Source organism: Carcharodon carcharias, chromosome 6 (assembly GCF_017639515.1).
Source record: "Carcharodon carcharias isolate sCarCar2 chromosome 6, sCarCar2.pri, whole genome shotgun sequence".
Lineage (NCBI taxonomy): Eukaryota > Metazoa > Chordata > Chondrichthyes > Lamniformes > Lamnidae > Carcharodon > Carcharodon carcharias.
Window position 1 is genome coordinate 149,972,752 of NC_054472.1, and position 16,311 is coordinate 149,989,062.

Below are 16,311 nucleotides of genomic sequence, written 5' to 3' on the forward strand. Positions count from 1 at the left end.
TATGGGCCAAGTGCTGGTAAATGGGATTAGGTAGGTAGGTCAAGTGTTTCTCACGAGTTGGTGCAGCTTCAATGGGCCTAAGGGCCTCTTCTGCACTGTGATTCTGTGATACTGGTATTAATTCATGAGAGTAGAGCCTAGTAATTCAATGTCCAATGAAGGTTCTTTCAGGTGGATTTGTCTGGATGAATTCCTGGTCTTTGTCCTAGGAACTCGGTTGAGGCAGTTGAAGATGCAGCAAAGTATTATTGCATTCTGGAAATTAGTTCACTCTGTAGGCGAAATACAGGATTCTTTCTGGAGATCTGTCTTAGAGGGAGATGGAGATCAGAGGCAGGCTGCTAGCCTGGAGTACATTTTTTTTCTTCTGAAATAAAACCACAGCTGAAGCCAGGATCCCAAAAGCTGTATAAATAAAGCAATTCAAACAGCTCAAGTCTTGGTCATGTGGCAGGGTTGTTTCAGATCAAGCCATCCAGCTAATGGTGTACTTTAAGGACCCTCATTAAAACTCATTGTATTTTGAGCAGGTAACTGTGGAACAATTTACATAACGTTGGAGATGAGGAGCTCTGCCTTTGTCCAGAACTGGCTGGGGCAGATGTCTCGTCTACTAATCCTTTGTGTTGGCTTGGCTGGAATGTTCATACAGTGCATAGGGGGCTGTCACATTGCAGGAGGATGATGAGTTAGCCTTTTTCTATTGGAATGGCTTAGAATCTTCCAGAACTACCAGCAGGTGATCAGCTGCGGCCATTTTATCAGCCCAGCAATTGACCATATTTTTAAAAAACAGAATTTAAACAAGAGAATATGGAAGAAAAACAAATTTCTTTTAGATTTTTTCTTCATGCCTTCTCGGCATGACAAGGGGTTGTAGCTGCTTCCCAGGAACAATGCACAAACATTAAGGATCTATTTTCAATAATCACAGACCAGTTGAACATTAATGGAATGGAAGCCCTTCCTGTTGATGAAGGCCACTGGCTGGTCCATGAGAGCTTTGATGACCACATGCGTGCAGTCAATTATACTTTGCACCAGTGATGACCCCAAAACCAATGGACTCTCAGCCTGGTTGTCCACGTCAGTGCAGTTGCACACATAGTCACTGGTTTACTTGAATAAGGATATTACCTCCTTGATGCAGCAATAGGCTGCAACCTGGGAGATCCCACATGATCCCAGTGGATCCCTGGAAAGTTATGGATGCGTAAATGTTGACAGCCACAGTGATTTTCAGGGTCATGGGCATTAGGTGTCCACCAAACCCCATGGGTTGCAGCTCATCCTACAGCAATATGCATAAGCTGGTGATGGCCTCCTTTAAGAGCTGTAGTCGTTGCTAACGCTGGCACTCAGACATCTGCAATAGTTAAGTTCCATCCACCTTACTCTCACCAGCAGATAAGCCCTTCTTCACACAGCAGGCTGTTAGTTTCTGTTCTGCGCATTTCTTCAGCGCCTCCGCCCAGAGGCTGGCCCTTGTACTGCACCTGCTGTGTAGCTGCCAGCACCTGGCCCTCCCTTCTCTTAGTGCCATTTCTCCTCCTCATGGGGGCCTTGAAGACTGTTAGAATCAGTCGCATGCCAGTTGGTCTCTCCCTACCTTTTCAATCCACCTCCCTGAAACCTTGCCCTTGTTACTCTCTTGGGATCTCGCACCACTACCCCATGTTTCTCTTGCAATTGCTCCTACCCCTCATTGGTATTGATAACTTTACACAACACCCCCCTATTGGTAATGGCAGCCTTTCACAACAGCAACTTGCTAAGCCTCCTTTGGCAGCACCATGACGTCTACCACCTAGAAGGCCAAGGCATGCAAACATCACCACCTTCAAGTTCCTCCCCAAGTCAGTCACCATCCTGACTAGGAACTATATCGCCTTTCCTTCATTGTCTCTGGGTAAAAACCAGGAGCTCCCTCCGAACACTCTGGTGTGCCTACACCAGACGGACTATAGTGGTTCAAGAAGGTGGCTCACCACTGCCTTCCCAAGGACAAGCAAGGGTGGGCTTGCCAGCGAAACACTCATATCTCATTAAAGAATAAAAAACACTCACCATTGGTAATGGCACCCTTACACAACACTCCTCCAATTGGTAACAGCACGCTTATACATCCACTACCCACTGTTGATGTCATCCATAGATGCTTTCTGCCGCTGGAAGGCAATGGCCTCCACTCACCACTCTTCCCCTTAAGCCATAGCCTTTCAAAATGGCTGCTGCCAGAGGCAACACAGAAGCTTCATGGTGCCACCACTTTTGACTGGTCAGGAATCTGAAGATCTGTGAATGCCGTGTGCCATTCAAAGAATACAAAATGCACCATAAAATTCCATTCAATCTGCATTTAAATTCTGGTTAATTGCCTTCTAAATGAGCTCAATTGATGTCCTGCTGCATTGCAGCGAGAAGTGCACCTTCCATTTTCCCCACTGCTTGGAAAATTCAGAAGTTACGAAAATACAACGTTGTGCTTCCTTACGAGAGCATGCTGTCCACATTAGTGCCATGGGATATTTTACATCCACCTGAGCGGGCAGACAAGGGGCAGAATTTTACATGCCCGTTGGCATCGGGCGTGTTCGATGGCGTGAGCGGGCAATATGGCAAGAAAGCCAAAAATCGGTTTCACGATGCCATAAAACCAATTTGCAATCGTCTGCTCTGCCTGTGGATGACGGGCCACATTTCCCGATGTCAGACCTCAGGAACCTCATTGTGATACATCTGCGTATCATTATAAAGCCAGCCCGCCAGAATCCTCCTCCTAGATCATCCGAGCACGTTTCTGTGATTGCACACCGATGTGTTTCACAACATCATATATAAGACGTGCACTTGGTGGGCTGCACTTTGAGGGGAACTCGGAGGTGAGTGCTCAGTAAGGTTGTGCAGTACTCGCGAGGGGCGCCTGTTGGAACAAGGATGAGGCGCAATGAGGGGATGCAAGGGCTGCCCTGCAGTTGAGATAAGATGTGGGGGGGTGGCTGGTGGGTGGGGTGGGGGGGGAGGCAAGGGCTGTACTGCGGTTGATGGTGGTGCACAAGCATGTGTGGGGTGGGCAGGGAGGGAAGCAGCCATACATCAGAGAAACCTTGCAATTGAGACAGTTCAGACGCAGCCACATTGACATGCTTAGAGTCGGAGCCTCTAGCTTATCTACCCACTCAAGCAACACAGAGGCATCAAAGTGCCACCGAGTGTTCCAGAGCTTTTCACCCCTTGGGTACAGACTGCAAAGTAATGGGCGTTTTAGTGTACTGCAGAACAGTTGGTTGACTGCACATGTTATACAATCTGCTTGAGAAAGTTGGCCATGGAGCAGTCACTGGTGGAGTCACTCACAGCCCCTTGCAATGTCATCATTCAGCTTTGGAACAGTCTCCCCCATGGTTCAAGTTAACAGTGCAGCCTTGCAGTTCAGGTTAGGAGAATGCCTGTGCCTGAGCTGAGAGTGCAGCATGCAGACCAACAGCTGAAGCTGCTGCCAATTGGTCAGGTGGCGTGTGTTTCGGGCAGTCATGCAGCACACTAAGCTCTGGCCATCCAAGTGGTGGCCAGCACTCTCTGGGATATGTTAAGGGGCCTTCAGACTAACCAAGAAAGGTTCTTAGTACACCCATGCTAACCCACGCATCTTTCTCTTTTACCTTGCAGGAGTACAACATCAGGATCATGGAACCTGGTGAACTAGCTGTAGGCCTTGTGCTGTACAAAGAGCGAAGATGAAGGAGAAGGGAGCGATGGAGGTGCCTGGCTGCGCAGAGGGAGGAGCAACACCCTCAGGAAGAAGGGGCGGCTGGGGCTCCCGCACATGCCTCTGAAGAGCCACAGCGAGCCGTCACTGGACCCAGGGTCTATAGATGCTGCCTTTCATTCCTGCAGATGACTGCACATCTAGGGAATTGGTCAGTCACATCTGCTAGCTACTGCAGGATTTGGCACCATGGTGACATGGAGGGCATCCACTACCAGTGGCCGAGAGTGACTGCGACGCTCAATTTTTACGCCAGTGGCTCCTTTCTGGGCTCCACAGGTGATCTCTGTGGGAGATCGCAAGCTTCCACCCACAAATGCATCCGTGAGATCATGGATGCCATCTTTGAGAAGGCACACAACTTTGCACATTTCACCAAGGACCAGGAAAGTCAGGATGCAACAGCAATTGGATTTGCCCGGATATCAGGTTTCCCAGAGGTGCAGGGTGTCATCGACTGCACACATGGCGCTCAGATCTCCGTGGCAACACGCAGTCAACTATATCAGCCACAAGAGACTTCATTTGCTGAATGTGCAGCTGTTGTGCAATCACCAGAAATGCATCCTGCAGGTCTGTGCACAGTTTCCAGGCTGAGGAGGAGATGGAGGAGCTGCATGCTCCTCTGATGAGGAGGATATCGACGAGGAAGAGGGTGAGGAGGTCCTTTGTCAGCCTTCAGCACCTGACCTCTTCAGGAGCATAGCTGGATCCTCACTTGGTAGAGAACTGCCGACCTTGCCATCAGCACAGGGATGATCCAGATCCTTGCTGGCCAGCTGGATGGTTCTATTTTCAAAGTTTGTGAGGATCTTGATTTCAGGCATTCCTCCACCAGTCTGTGACATCTCGCTCTTGTGTGGCAGTTTGTCCTGCATGAGTAGAGATGGAGTGTAAGCAGGATGCCTGCCAGGTCAGGTGATAAGTATGCCTGGCATGTGTAGGTGTTGAGTGGTCCCATGGATGGGCTGAGGACAATGAAGGAGGGAGTGAATGGTGATGTCTCTTGAACTGCCAGTGAGTGAGATCCCTGTGGATGTGTGATGGGTTTGAGAGTGTGTGAATTGAGGATGATGAGAAGAGTGACTTACCTTGGCAGAATGGAGAAGATCATTCACCCTCTTGGGGCACTGGGTGGCTGTCATCTTTTGTAGGTCGTTGGCACTGACCACCACTGCCACCGATGCTGGATTAGTGATGTGGCTGCCAATCAGTCTAACAAGAATCTATTTGAAATTTCCTCTGAAGGGACAATGCTATCTTCATTCACCGGGTGAAGCAATAAGGTTGACCATCTTCTGCTGAGATCATTGATGCTGATCCTATTTGATTGACCCTAATCACTGATACATGTTGGCTGTGTTCACTCACATACAATAAATATTTCACATACCCGTCCATGAAGGCTCTTTCTGTGTTCAAATTATCAACACAAAATTACTCAATTTTTCTCTTATAACCAATTTCTTAGCAACACAATTCTTTTGGCATAGTTCATACATTGATGTCTTTATTAAAACTGAGTAAAAACTGTAAGTTACAATGCAGAATGAGAGTTCTGGGTAATTAAGGGCCACATTGCTCAGAATTCAGGTTGTGATGATGTTTTGTTTTATAATCGGGTACTCTTAATTAAGTTTCCATTTTCTGCTACAGTCTGATTGTGTCCATTTTCTAGGTCATTCTTACTATTCATTTCCCTAGGAGAGAAGGAGAGATGCTTTTACACTACTACACAATAATCAATAGTTTAAAATAGCTCTAGCCTGTGTTTTGAATTCTACCCATGTTGATGGGATGAAGATCTTCCGTGCTGGCTCTGAAGATTGTACATAATAACACAATGGATTGTCTTATGAGGAAAGATTGAACAGGTTGGGGTGGTATTATTTGGAGTTTAGAAGCATGAGAGGTGATTTCATTGAAACATTTAAGATTCTTAAGAATTGCTGAAAAAAGACACTTTTTTGTCAAAGCTTTTCTTCTTGCACTCATCAGGACAATTCGCAAGAAAATGCCAATTTCAGGGGAAACAACAAATTTATATTGTGAGAAGAGAATGCTGATTGGTTGGCAAGTGGACATTGATTGGGGGAGGCATTGCCATGGAGAGTGCACCTGTTGATGGTGGCTGCCAAGCATTGTTTGAAATTTAAACCAGGCAGCTTGACTCTGGCTGGTCAAGACATGGCCCTGGGGAATGAACCAGCAAATGGCTGTCACAACTTATTTAGCTGAAACAGGCGCAATGTGTGTACATGTTCTTTCTGTTTACAAAAAACAGGGCCCTGTGTATTAATATATGTAGTTTCTAATACACACAAATGTGCCACACTGAGAACCTGACTGACAATCTTAAATTGGTTGTCAGCATAATCTTAGCACATTGAGGATTATTTTAAAAACTTGGCCAATCGCAGAATCACATCTAATGTTGGACACTGTTTTGAGTTTTGTAAGCACGGGTTGGTTGGATATGGTCTGTACCTTATCCATTGTGAACAGCACAAGAGACATGCTGTTTAATATGATCTGCCGGTCTTTGGGCCATATGGCCTACATACCTAGCATCACACTGGCACTGAAATTCATGTACCATATTGCTCATTTTTGTGATAGGCAGAACGTCTTTTTAACTTAGCAGCATCCTGTTAGTAGCAAATACCACTCGTGCTGCTACTGAGTAGCAACGTGAATCAGTTAGCTTCACCTGTTGCTCATGTTGAGATACCTTGCCCTTCCAGGATAACCTGAGGTAGACTGGGCACTTTTCAGAGCCAAAAGCGAGCCTTGAGCCTGTTCATGACTTTGCGTGATATACTATGCAAAATAATCTGATAAGGATAGCCATTATCCCACAGGATGGCTTTGATGTGCCCTATTTCAGCATCAAGCTTGCACGGTGAGCAAATGGCTTGGGCCCTATATATGATTTTGTCGATAAGTCCAATCTTATAGCATGTGGAACTGTAGGAGTCCCAATGTATGTATTGGCCAGTGAAGGAAGGCTTGTGATAGACTATGGTAGAGAACCACCTTGGCAGATTTCTCAACTAGTACATAAAAGAAAGGAAGTTCATTTGACTGCTCCATTTCAAAGGTGATTTTGAGCACAGGATGGAGCCCATTATGACATGCAAGGAAATTATTATATGCAGCTGCGGATTTAAATATAGCAAACATATCAGAAATATGCGAGGGGTAGGAGGTTAGATGCCATTCCATCAAAGACACATTTCTCATGGAACCCAAAAAAGATATTTACAAGAGCTGGGCCTAGAGGGGATCCCATGGCAACACCATCTATTTGGGCATATATGGTGTCATTAAAGCTGAACTCAACTGTGCAAGTTGTCAAGTTCATAAGCTCAGTGAATACTGATTCACGCAATGGCGCTGGGCCTAGATATGGTGCTGCAGCGCAAATATCTATGACTTGCTTAAATAGAACATTGGTGAATAGGCTAGCAATGTTAAATGAGCACATGGACTCAGCATTGCTATCGATATGCAAGTCCAGTATGGTCTTCACAAATGTGAAGGAATCCTTCACCGTGTATGTAGAAAACTTGCTCAAAACTGGTTGCAACAACTTGCCCAACCACCTTACCAATTCATGCTGTGCAGAACCAGTAATAGATAAGATCAGATTAACCTGGAAGGACAAGGTATCTCAAAAATTTGAACAACAGGTGAAGCTAGCTGTTTCATGCTGCTACAATGCTGTAGCAATATGAGTGGTATTCGCCACTAACAGGGTGCTTTGTCAAGCCAAAAAGATGTTCTTCCTATCACACAAATGAGTAACATGGTATATGAATTTCAGTGCCAGTGTGATGCTAGGTATGTAGGCCATAAGCCCCAGAGACTGAATGAACATATCAAACAGCATGTCCCTTCCATGCTCACAACAGGCAAGGTACAGACCGTACCCAACCAGCCTGTGCTTCCAAAACTCAAAAAGTGTCCAACATTAGATGTGACTCTGCAATTGGGCATTTACTACATAATCCTCAATGTGCTAGGAATTATGCTGGCAACCAATTTAAGATTGTCAGTTGGGCTTGCAGTGTGGTGCATTTGCATTTTAATGGGAGCTACATATATTAATGTACAGGGCCCTGTTCTTTGCAGATAGAAAGAACATGCACACACTTTGCACCTGTTTAGTTAAACAAAATAAATGACAGCATTTGCTGGTTCATTCCCCAGGTCAATGTCTTGACCAATCAGAGTCAAGATGCCCGGTTTAAATGTCAGACAATACTTGGCAGTTAACAGTTAGTCACCATCAACTGGTGCATTCTCTATGACAACCAGAGTCCACTTGCCAAGCAATCAGCACTCTCTTCTCATACAGTATAAATTTGTTGTTTGCCTTGACATTGGTATTTTCTTGTGAATTGTCCTGATGAGTGCAAGGCAAAAAGGTTGACAAAAAAAGTCTCTTTTTTCAGCAATACTCAAATTCTGTACTACCAAACAACTATTCTTATAAGATTCTGAGGGGGCTTGTTAGGCTATTTACTGAGAGGATGTTTCCCTATGACTTGGAATCCAGAACGAGGGGGTACAGTTTCAAAATAAGGCGTTTGCCAATTAGGGCACAGAGGAAAAGGAATTTCTTCTCTCAGAGGGTCATTAGTCTTTGCAATTTTCTCTCCCCAGCGAGCAGTGTAGGCTGCACCACTGAATATATTCAAGGCTGAGTTAGACAGATTTTTACTTGACAAGGGAGTCAAAGGTATGGGGGTCAGGCAGGAAAGTAGAGTTGAGGCCACAACACGTCAGCCGTGATCTTATTGACTGGCAGAGCAGGCTCGAGGGGCCGAAAGACCTCTTACTGTTCCTATGTCTTATGTTCTTATGACCCTGGGGCAGATAGTTGATCCTAACCTCGAACTCTGCTAAAGGAAGGTTGGTGCAGGCAATAGAAAAATGTCACATTGGTACTGTAAAGGAGAGGTGCTTTGATGTCAGTACCAAAACTTATTTTTGAGGTCTAATGACGGGCCTTTTACTCTCCATAGAATTGTGCAGTATCTGTACTGGAAATGAGAGATGCTAATGCTCTGAATGGAATGTGTTCCTTTCCCCAATATTGACACCCTTGCTCCTCTGAGCCAAATTAAAAACATGGGCCTGGAGATTCAGCTTGGCTGCACTGGGTCAGTGCAAATTGGGCTACCATGATCTTTCATGTTAATTAAAAAAAAATTCTCTGGAAGCCTGGCACCGCCCACAAAACTGCCAGGGACCCAGCATGAAATAATAACCTCAGCGAGTTTCCGCTAACTGCACCTTCCAAATGGCTGTAAAAATTAAGTTGCTTCTTTTGGGCACAAGGTCCAAAACTGACTCCCAAAATAACTTTGGTGCTGGCAGGGCTGAATAAACAAGCACTAACCCTCTAGTGGTTCCAACTTGCCTGGTTTGATCTGGTAATTCTTTGTTGACAGTTTCGGGCAGCAGGGCACACAGGGCACTGAGAACAATCAGTGCCGTTCCATATAAGGCCATGGGGAGAGCTGGATAGTCTTGTTGTAAAAGTGCAATCATGGGGGTGATGATGCCACCTATCCGAGCTGACATAGATACCAAACCAATGCCAGTCTGCCTGTATCACAAACACAAAATGAAACAGTTTTAATCTTGCTGGCATTAGAGTCCACATAGTTAGAGTATACATGCTATATTTATAGCAACCAAGTATCTATAAATGATAACCAATTCCCATCACCACAGGTATCAATTACAAAGGCCCTCCTTGCCATTTATTGATCACAAAGGCTAATTTAAGCAAAAGCAAAATACTGCAGATGCTGGAAATCTGAAATTAAAACAGAAAATGCTGGAAATGCTCAGCAGGTCAAGTAGCATCGGTGGAGACAGAAACAGAATTAACAGGCTGCATTTTGTCAATGGCATGCCATTCCCAACGAGTGTGCATCACTTCCGCTCTCTTGCTCTTTACTGTTTCCCAGGCGTTTACAATTAAAATTTAAAGTGCCAGCAGTGTATACGGAAAATATGCAATTCCCCAGCAAGGGATGTTTTTCAGTGGTGAAACCTGCTGTCAGCTGACAATGCTGCAGCTACATGTGCACTATAAAAGAGCCTCCTGGTTAAACAGGGAGCCTCCTGATCTGCAACGCAGCCAAAACTTTCCTGTTGAACTCCAATACCATTAGCAGCAGACTTGAGAGCATGAAGTTGGCATGACTGGTTTTTCAAATTTAACCTTCACTTGCAAATATTTCACATTACATTGGTTTCACTTTATTCATGTGTACATTATCAAAAACAAAAACAGAATTACCTGGAAAAACTCAGCAGGTCTGGCAGCATCGGCGGAGAAGAAAAGAGTTAACATTTTGAGTCCTCATGACCCTTCGACAGAACTTGAGTTCGAGTCCAAGAAAGAGTTGAAATATAAGCTGGTTTAAGGTGTGTGTGTGGGGGGCGGAGAGATAGAGAGAGAGAGAGGTGGGGGGGGGGTGTGGTTGTAGGGACAAACAAGCAGTGATAGAAGCAGATCATCAAAAGATGTCAACGACAATAGTACAATAGAACACATAGGTGTTAAAGTTAAAGTTGGTGATATTATCTAAACGAATGTGCTAATTAAGAATGGATAGTAGGGCACTCAATGTATAGCTCTAGTGGGGGTGTTTTATTTTATATAATGGAAATAGGTGGGAAAAGGAAAATCTATATAATTTATTGGAAAAAAAAGGAAGGGGGAAACAGAAAGGGGGTGGGGATGGGGGAGGGAGCTCACGACCTAAAGTTGTTGAATTCAATATTCAGTCCGTAAGGCTGTAAAGTGCCTAGTCGGAAGATGAGGTGTTGTTCCTCCAGTTTGCATTGGGCTTCACTGGAACAATGCAGCAAGCCAAGGACAGACATGTGGGCAAGAGAGCAGGGTGGAGTGTTAAAATGGCAAGCAACAGGGAGGTTTGGGTCATTCTTGCGGACAGACCGCAGGTGTTCTGCAAAGCGGTCGCCCAGTTTACGTTTGGTCTCTCCAATGTAGAGGAGACCACATTGGGAGCAACGAATGCAGTAGACTAAGTTGGGGGAAATGCAAGTGAAATGCTGCTTCACTTGAAAGGAGTGTTTGGGTCCTTGGACGGTGAGGAGAGAGAAAGTGAAGGGGCAGGTGTTGCATCTTTTGCGTGGGCATGGGGTGGTGCCATAGGAGGGGGTTGAGGAGTAGGGGGTGATGGAGGAGTGGACCAGGGTGTCCCGGAGGGAGCGATCCCTACGGAATGCCGATAAGGGGGGTGAAGGGAAGATGTGTTTGGTGGTGGCATCATGCTGGAGTTGGCGGAAATGGCGGAGGATGATCCTTTGAATGCGGAGGCTGGTGGGGTGATAAGTGAGGACAAGGGGGACCCTATTATGTTTCTGGGAGGGAGGAGAAGGCGTGAGGGCGGATGCGCGGGAGATGGGCTGGACACGGTTGAGGGCCCTGTCAACGACCGTGAGTGGAAAACCTCGGTTAAGGAAGAAGGAGGACATGTCAGAGGAACTGTTTTTGAAGGTAGCATCATCGGAACAGATGCGACGGAGGCGAAGGAACTGAGAGAATGGGATGGAGTCCTTACAGGAAGCGGGGTGTGAGGAGCTGTAGTCGAGATAGCTGTGGGAGTCGGTGGGTTTGTAATGGATATTGGTGGACAGTCTATCACCAGAGATTGAGACAGAGAGGTCAAGGAAGGGAAGGGAAGTGTCAGAGATGGACCACGTGAAAATGATGGAGGGGTGGAGATTGGAAGCAAAATTAATAAATATTTCCAAGTCCCGACGAGAGCATGAAGCGGCACCGAAGTAATCATTGATGTACCGGAGAAAGAGTTGTGGAAGGGGGCCGGAGTAGGACTGCAACAAGGAATGTTCCACATACCCCATAAAGAGACAGGCATAGCTGGGGCCCATGCGGGTACCCATAGCCACACCTTTTATTTGGAGGAAGTGAGAGGAGTTGAAGGGGAAATTGTTCAGCGTGAGAACAAGTTCAGCCAGACAGAGGAGAGTAGTGGTGGATGGGGATTGTTTGGGCCTCTGTTTGAGGAAGAAGCTAAGGGCCCTCAGACCATCCTGGTGGGGGATGGAGGTGTAGAGGGATTGGACATCCATGGTGAAGAGGAAGCGGTTGGGGCCAGGGAACTGGAAATTGTTGACGTGACGTAAGGTGTCAGAGGAATCACGGATGTAGGTGGGAAGGGACTGGACAAGGGGAGAGAGAAGGGAGTCAAGATAACGAGAAATGAGTTCTGTGGGGCAGGAGCAAGCTGAGACGATCGGTCTACCGGGGCAGTTCTGTTTGTGGATTTTGGGTAGGAAATAGAAGCGGGCCATCCGAGGTTGGGCAACTATCAGGTTGGAAGCTGTGGGAGGGAGATCCCCAGAGGAGATGAAGTCAGTGACAGTCCTGGAAACAATGGCTTGATGTTCAGTGGTACATTATCAATATTTGTTGAGACTAGCTTAGTCAGAGAGCTAAATGTACTGGCACACCTTATGGTTGACACGCACTGATGGTTACAGGGAAGTTAGGGGCATTTCCTTTATTGCGGAGGAAGCAATGTTGTGTTTTTTGTCCACTTTTTACAGACTGTTTGTAATAGTGTCTACTCTTTGGGGCATGGCTGAACTTGCAGGCTTTGGTGGTCCTCCTTTCTATGTATTATAAAGGACATGTCTGAGATCACTTCAGTGGGGATAATTGAAATGCTGTAGGTGAACTCAAAGCCCTGTAAAGATTCTGCCAGGTAATACCTTGAGATGGATCCAGATTTGGCAGTAATGACCCACCCTTTAGGCCCCCTCAGTTTTTACCTTGACTGATTGTTGCATTGTAGGCAGTCCAGAGAAGGTTCACTCGATTGATCCCAGGTATGGAGGGATTTTCTTATGAGGACAGGTCGAGTAGGTTGGGCCTGTACTCACTGGAGTTTAGAAGAATGAGAGGCAATCTTTTTGAAACATAAGATTCTTAGGAGACTTGACAGGGTAGATGCTGAGAGGTTGTTTCTCCTTGTGGGAAAGTCTAGGACCAGAGGGCATAATCTCAGAGTAAGGGGTCGCCCATTTAAGACGAGGTGAGGAGAATAGCTTCTCTCAAAGGGTAATGAATCTGTGGAATTCTTTACCTCAGAGGGCTGTAGAGGCTGTCGCATTAAGTATTGTTCAAGGCTGAGATAGACATTTTTAATCAGTAAAGGAATCAAAGTTTATGGGGAAAAGGCAGGAAAGTGGAGTTGAGGATTAACGGATCAGCCATGATCTCATTGAATGGCAGAGCAGACTCGATGGGCCGAATGGCCTACTTCTGCTCCTACGTCTTATGGTCTTATCCCTTGCAATGCCTAGGATGCCAGGCCCATCCCTCTTCAACTCCTCCATGCCCTCGGCCCCATTCCACACACTACCCTAACCAATGACTCACCCTTGTGAGTCCCCAGCCTCCATGCAAACTGCCATTCTCTTGCTCCCCTCCCTCATGCCAAAGCATTCAGCAAAGAAAACCAATGACCTCAGACAGAACTGCACAAAGTCGACTGGTGCACACTCCCTTTAAACAAACCTCAACCGGGTGCAATGAGATTCCCGTGCACTGCTGACTTTATCATGAAGGTAGTACTTTATTAAATAAAGATTTACACTAATGAGTTTTCATGGCAAGCAAATGTGTTACAAGTATGAACTCACCACAGGCTGATATGAGGCCCGGCATGCCGTAAAAATGAGTGTTACTATGTCAGGCTGCTGCTTGCTTAGTCTGTGGGACAGCTCTCTCAATTTTGGCCCAAGCCCCTAGATATTAGTAAGGAGGACTTTGCAGGGCCAACAGGGTTGGCTATGGCGTCATTGGTGCCTAGACTGATATCAGGTGGTCCACCTGGTTTTATTCTTTTTTGACTTTTCTGTAGCAGTTTGGTACGACTGAGTGTCTTGCTAGCTGATACTATGTTTAACAAATGTCTATATTTTGTTAGTTAAAATTGTACAGATTTCAATGAAACTTGGGACACAGATAGAGTATGGTCAAAGGAAGGACTGATTAGTTTGTGGCCAGATCCAGATCAAAATCCTGGAACTTTTTAAAGGATCTATTAAGATTGGGAGAGACGGTGAATTGACTTTTGTTTTAGAATGCTGAGAGTTTATATGGATTTTTATTTAGAATGTATTGATTGTTTTAGCATAAAATGGATCGTGTAATTTGTCACAGCTGTCAAAATGTGAGCAGAGTTTTCAGAGCACGTTGTTGGATATGGATTGGCCTGAAGCCTTCTCAGTGAGATGGAAGCTCTGTAGTAATACAGCATTAACCAGGCAGGGAAAAGCCTCAAGGAAGAGCTGCATCATTGCAATAACATTGGGTTAACACCTGTGGTGGAGGTATGTGCTCCACTGAATGCCTTCTTCACTTGTTCGATTTGTGTTCTACTGATTTATGTATCTTGGAAACTCATTCTCTAAATTTCATTTCTGTAAGTTTAGAAATTCCAGTTTTACTGTTCAGCACATATAGCAGACAAATCATGTTAATACCAATGCGTTTGTTATATATGCTGCTGCAGACTGAATTTACTCAAAGCTAAGCTTCTTTTCCGTATTGTGCTGATTGTGTTACCTTCTTTCAATAGCTCTCTGACTTTACCAAAGCCTGGGTGTTCTTGTTGACTAGTAATGGGAAATGGGGAACATTTGACCAAAACCAATGAAATGGGAGTTCGAATTGGGTGACACTATTTGCCACTCCATCTCTGCACTACTGCTGGATTAGTCTAGTTGTTTTTAATTAGCTGCAGAGGTGCCTGACAGATTCAAATGGGAGCCATATTGGTAAATACTAATCAGGGTCCTATGGTGTAGGTAGGATGAAGATGGCATTTTACCTGTATGCAGATGGGGAAGAAGTGGGAGCTCCATGCCTTGGGGGAACATCTAGGCCTCCACTGACCAGGTTCCCAGCTTCTATCTGAAAAACCCTGCTAATCACTTTCTGCCTCTCCTTGACTTATGGGCAGCCATTGAGTCGCCTAATCTTCACTTGCCAGCAACCAGTTTTCTGCCCCTTTATGCCTTTGGTTGAATGCAGGTTTCACTGGCAAGGCTGGCATTTACTGCCCATTATTAATTGCCCTAGAAAAATTGCAATGTAACTGAGTAGGTTGCTCGGCCACTTCAGAGGCTGGTCAACCATTTTGGTATGGGATTGAGCCATATATAGCATAGACCACTTTATGTGAAGGAAGGTAGGCTTCCTTCCCTAGAGAACATCAGTGAACCAGTTGAGTTTTTAAGGCTTTGTGGTCACTTCTGCTGACAGCAGCTTTCTATTTCCAGGTTTCAAACTGAATTCAAATGCAAACTACCATGGTGGGATATGAATGTACTCGTGTTCATTAATAGGCCTGGATTACTAATCCAGTAGCATAACCACTACACCATTACACAACATGTCAAAAGTTGTTACTGGGCAAAGCAGAGAGAGCTAAGTCAGCATTTAATGCACACTACACCTGACCCGAGAATGCTTGATGCAGAGAATGGATATTTTTCACTCCCCAGTGAAAAAACTCCAACAAAACTGACAGATTTCACACCTGCTCATTACAGGGTACCTTTTATAATTGACCATACCTGACTACAGTCGGGAATAATTCAGCAGAATAAACATAAGCAGTGGAGAAGGAGCAGGAAATTCCCAGTTTTGCAAAGACGGCAAGTATAGTGACTCCTATCTGCATACCTGTAACACAAAAGAACAGCTACCATAAAGGGGCCATTTCCTGGCTGTGTGCTCCTCTGGGATCTTTGCCCTGCAAGGGTACATATTTTAATTTGAGTGCCTCCTGTCCAAAGTTTTGTGCTGAGCGTGTGCCCAGATTTCTGATTGGGTGAGGCTCCCTGCTGGTGCACAATGTCAGAAAATTACTTCTTGCATGTTCACAAATAAAAATGAAATTTAAATCACTCACTGGTGGGGAGCAGTGGATTGAGAAAGAAGGGGATTGCCTTATGTGAGTGTAAATGCAATGAATGATACCCCACTTCCCCTGGAAATTGGGCTTGATGAGTTCTGGCACAGTCCCATTCACCTATTTATTCTGAACTCTCCCATTGCTGTTTCCTTTACTCTGGCCCCTGCTCTCCTGCTCCCTCTCTCAGATTGTTGATCTCTCAGATACCCAGTCTTACTCCTGCCTGTGTGCAGCAATGGAAATGTATGAAATAGCACAAAATGTCACCTCCCTGAGGACTAGTGACTGATGTAACAGGGCGGGGTGGAGGCGTGATTTTAACTTACTTGACCCACTGGGAGGAGTAGGGTGTGGGGTGGGGGAGGAAGAGGCCGGTAGAATGTGGGGAATGGTGAACCCAAAGTCAGGGCTTCCCCACACAATGTAGATTTTAACAGATTGACAGGGCTTGGCTGCCAGTCCGGAGCAGGGTCACACCTCACCTGGTGGAAGAGGGTGGGGGAGGGTAGTCAATTCCAGGGGCAGGGCTGAGCCTGAGAATGG

At 45.6% G+C, this 16,311-nt stretch overlaps 1 protein-coding gene across 1 annotated transcript in view; it reads right to left on the minus strand.

Moving 5' to 3' along the window:
- The window catches only part of slc22a13b (solute carrier family 22 member 13b), a 79,910-nt gene that overhangs the window by 15,919 nt on the left and 47,680 nt on the right, over positions 1–16,311 (minus strand). The window contains exons 8-10 of the mRNA XM_041189301.1: positions 15,428–15,536; positions 9,198–9,386; positions 5,396–5,469 (exon numbers count right to left, since the gene is read on the minus strand). Coding sequence (XP_041045235.1) covers positions 5,396–5,469; positions 9,198–9,386; positions 15,428–15,536 — 372 coding nt within the window. The remainder of the gene's footprint in view (positions 1–5,395; positions 5,470–9,197; positions 9,387–15,427; positions 15,537–16,311) is intronic.